General features: G+C 49.3%; 3 protein-coding genes across 3 annotated transcripts; all 3 read right to left on the bottom strand.

Moving 5' to 3' along the window:
* Positions 1–280: 280 nt before the first annotated feature.
* Positions 281–769, bottom strand: SARC_07157 (hypothetical protein; the record flags this gene model as incomplete). Its single annotated transcript, XM_014298907.1, has 1 exon — positions 281–769. One exon carries the CDS (start codon positions 767–769, stop codon positions 281–283), a length of 489 nt encoding a protein of 162 aa, XP_014154382.1.
* Positions 770–2,954: 2,185 nt separating this feature from the next.
* On the bottom strand, positions 2,955–3,386 carry SARC_07156 (hypothetical protein; the record flags this gene model as incomplete). The annotated part of the gene is made up of 1 exon (XM_014298906.1): positions 2,955–3,386. One exon carries the CDS (start codon positions 3,384–3,386, stop codon positions 2,955–2,957), a length of 432 nt encoding a protein of 143 aa, XP_014154381.1.
* Positions 3,387–3,390: 4 nt separating this feature from the next.
* Positions 3,391–3,735, bottom strand: SARC_07155 (hypothetical protein; the record flags this gene model as incomplete). Its single annotated transcript, XM_014298905.1, has 1 exon — positions 3,391–3,735. One exon carries the CDS (start codon positions 3,733–3,735, stop codon positions 3,391–3,393), a length of 345 nt encoding a protein of 114 aa, XP_014154380.1.
* Between the last annotated feature and the right edge of the window lie 125 nt (positions 3,736–3,860).

Raw genomic sequence — 3,860 nt, 5'->3', positions numbered from 1 at the left:
TAATAATTACGTTGACTACTAATAACCTAAACTAATAGTACGTTACTACTTATAAACTAATACATATACTATATACGATCTCGACACGACACACACACACACACACACACACATATATATATATATATATATATATATATATATATATATTACGCGTAAGAGTATCTACCGCCAGAAGGGCATACTTCATAACCCCCGCATTCGTTGTTGGGAACTGAGCAAAATCCATGCTAATCTCAGCCATAACTGAATCCGGACGCTCTGGTTGCTGGAGCAGCCCTCACATCTGCCCGAGAATAGGTGAGACCTCCTGACGCGGCCCACAGCTACGCCTAACATGCTTACACTGCGCACGCAAGCCAGTCCAACCCCACAACTTTTTCACTAGATGTATCAGACGATCCGATTTGACATTGGAAAAGAGCTCATGCGTGTAACGCAAGACACTCATGACAACAGGACCCCCCACTTCGATACCATTCAGTCCACACTGCACATCTTCGAGAAACTCCTTCTCTGTGCGCGGCCCAAAGACCGGCAATATATGAGAATTAACCACCTCAGACGCTGCCAACTGCTCCCGAGCCCTGGTCAACAACGACACCGGCTCCTCAACCGGTGGCTTCTCACCAGCAGCCACATCCGCATCAACTGCAGAGGCCCTCAACCGCTGCGTCCGAGTCATGACAGCAACCGTCCGTGCCTGATGTGCCTCATACTCGCGCTCAGCCCGATTCACAGACTCCTCCAACACCAATTCCCCAGGCATGACAGTGGTTGTCATGAATTTACACGACCCAACCACATGCTCTACTTGTTTTAAGGCAAAACCCCCCAGCCTGAGGTCACGTCCACAACGGCAGGCTTCTCAACCACACCAGCCACTGCCAGAGCCACTCGATCCTGCACCATACAGGACTCCAAGTCATCCGGTCGCGTCGTCAATGCTCCAACCAAAGCACTGGTCACAGGTCGATGCGCATCCACCGTCGCCCAAAACCCCTCAGCCAAAGTGAACTTCTCACAACGAGGGCTGAAATGGCAGATCAACGTCACTAACGGCGGCGGCGGCATGGGTTCACGCCCATACTTCAAGAACACACCATGTGCAGGCGGAACAACAATCGGCGTATCCGCCAACAAATGTACCATCTGCTTAAACCAAGCAGTCTCCCGATAATACGGCACCACCAGCGTCGCAGTGCCCTGTCCGACTTGACCCTTTGGACAACAGCATCCAGCTTGGAGAACGGAGCATTCATATACCAACTCCGACCTAACCAAGTTTCCAAGGCAAACACATCACCTTCTAAAGTGGGCGAGTAATACGGCACCATCAAATTATTGCCCGGCGACGCAAACCCTTCAATATCAAAGAAACGAACCCGCTGCAGCGCTTTGTCAAAATACTTGAGCGCCAACGAATACTCTTCCCTGTCAGGTATAGTAATCAAGGGATCTGCAAAACTCACACGCTTCTTGATCAGCGGAGACTCCACTTGCATAATCGAATCAATATAGTAGCCTAACCGGGACATCACATCCGCTACCGGATTATCTTCACCCGGAATATGCTTCAAAACCAAGTTAAAGTCCCGTAAGACCTGAACATACCGACCCATACGCCTGTCCCGCACCGAATCTTCAAACTCATGCGGCTCTTTCTGCATCATAGCTACTAACGGCTCATGATCAGTATAGACCACACCGACCGCCGAACAATCCACCAAGCCTTGTGCAACATGTACACATTAGCCAAGGCTTCCTTGTCCGTAATGTGGTAGTTGAGCTGCGCAGCACTGAACTTGGAAGACCAGAAGCCTACCGGACACAGTTCACTATTGCGCCGAACAAACAACCCCCCAGCCACACCCACAGAATCACAAGCATCACAATAGAGCTTCAGCTTATCATAAAACTCTGGCTCAATCAAGACTACACGTTCAGCCACACCCTTCAACACAGCATCAAACGCTGTCTGCTGAAGCGGACCCCACTCAAAAGCCACATCGTCTTTCAACATGCCAGACAGTGGCGCCGTGATCTGCGTATAATCCGGTATAGACTCAAGTCAAAACGTGAGGGTGTGAAACCATGATTTCAACAGATCCTTCGTCGTTGGCCTAGGCATCCTCAGAATCACCTCCAACCGATTCTCTGAGATCGACGCACCATTCTCATCCACCATCCGGCCCAAAGCCGTTAACGGCTGCTTGTGATATGCAAAGCTGGACTTGGCCAATGACAACTTCACATTTTACTTCTGACAAGCCGCCGCAAATATCACCAGCGTATCCCAATGCTCACGACCATCATTATGCCCTGTACCAATATCATCAATGTACACTTCATGATTAGGCACCTCATCAAAAAACAACTCGATGCGCTTCTGCACGATCCACGAGGCCGGGTTCAATCCATACGGCATCCCTATGAACTTGTGAGGCCCCCGCGGAGTCCAAAAAGTGGTATACTGCTGTGACTTTTGACTCAACTTCTGCTGACAGAAACCCTGACCAAAATCAACAATAGTATGGTACTTGCGCCCCCTAACTGAAGACAAAAATTGCCTCTTTGTCGGCACCGGGTACACCTCACACTCGAACTGCGTGTTAGTCTTCTTAAAATTAATATACAGCCGCCAATCATCAACAGTCAACGGACCAATGTGACATAGCACACCATTTCATATTCTTGACTTCTGACTTGGTCAACTTCTCCGAGATACCACCCCGATTCCAGTCACCGATCTTAACCTTCAGAGCCTCCTGAGCATCCATGTCCTTGTGATTGTACACATGGTACTGAGGTACCGCATCAGCACGCACCCGCAGCTCAACATCTGGCAAATTGACAAATGTCGGGTTCTCTTTATCGTAAGCAATAGATTTTATAGCTACCACCATGGCTTCAATGTCAGCCTGCGGAACTCCAATCTCCTTGCCCAACGCCCTTTACGGTCCTTCATCAAACGACCGGAAGTCCTTATTTAAACCACCTGGGTCTATGTCTATGTCACCCACCGGTAAATCCACTGGTGCTAACACATCTGGAATCCTCGGCAAAATACGCTTCTCAACCAGACCCAACTCATCCTCCTTATGCATCCGCTCAACACGTTCCTTCATTATCTGAAAGTGTGCTGTAGCCGCTGCCACATATTGCTTCTGCATCACACTAGTCAACGCACCCGTTACATGTAAAATATTCATCTGACGTCGCAACCTCGCCTGCGTACCATTCCGATCTACCTTGGCTTTCCACGGACGACACTTTGGTGCCAAAGCCCTCACCCACCGTTCTTGCCTTGATGTCAGTACAGTCTCCGGCTTGACCAACGCCTGCTTCCTTGGCCAATCTGCTGTCGTTCCCAATTTAGGTCTCATTGCCTCATGCAGCAAAAAGTCCATCCGATCTCCATTTTGCACCGCGGTTATTCAACATCAGGTTTAGGCCATCCTTAACCATGGTGTCATGACCTATCAAGACATCCGTCTTCATTGGCAGTGAACCCACTACCAGCATCCTCAGAACAGGTTGCAAGAATCGCTCATGCCAGCTCTTCATCTGCACTGGTGCCTTAATCACCCCTAAGGGCACAACCGTTCCCATTTCAGCCACACCTTCAAACGGCAGACCCATGTACCTAGTCACATCCAGACCAGCCCGATCTACCAACTCCTTTGTAATTAGATTGGGCGTCGCACCCGAATCCGCATAGACCGCTATAAGCATCCCTCCTATTTCACCTGTAATGACACTGCCTCTCTTAGCCGCGTCTTCGTGTAACACCGCTGCCCCCACAGCATCTACCCCTGAAGAAGATTCCCTTAGTATACATATATATATATATATATATA

This window comes from Sphaeroforma arctica (assembly GCF_001186125.1).
Source record: "Sphaeroforma arctica JP610 unplaced genomic scaffold supercont1.548, whole genome shotgun sequence".
In the NCBI taxonomy this organism is placed as follows: Eukaryota; class Ichthyosporea; order Ichthyophonida; genus Sphaeroforma; species Sphaeroforma arctica.
The sequence above is the reverse complement of the archived record's forward strand: the minus strand, read 5'-3'. Positions and strand labels throughout refer to the sequence as shown.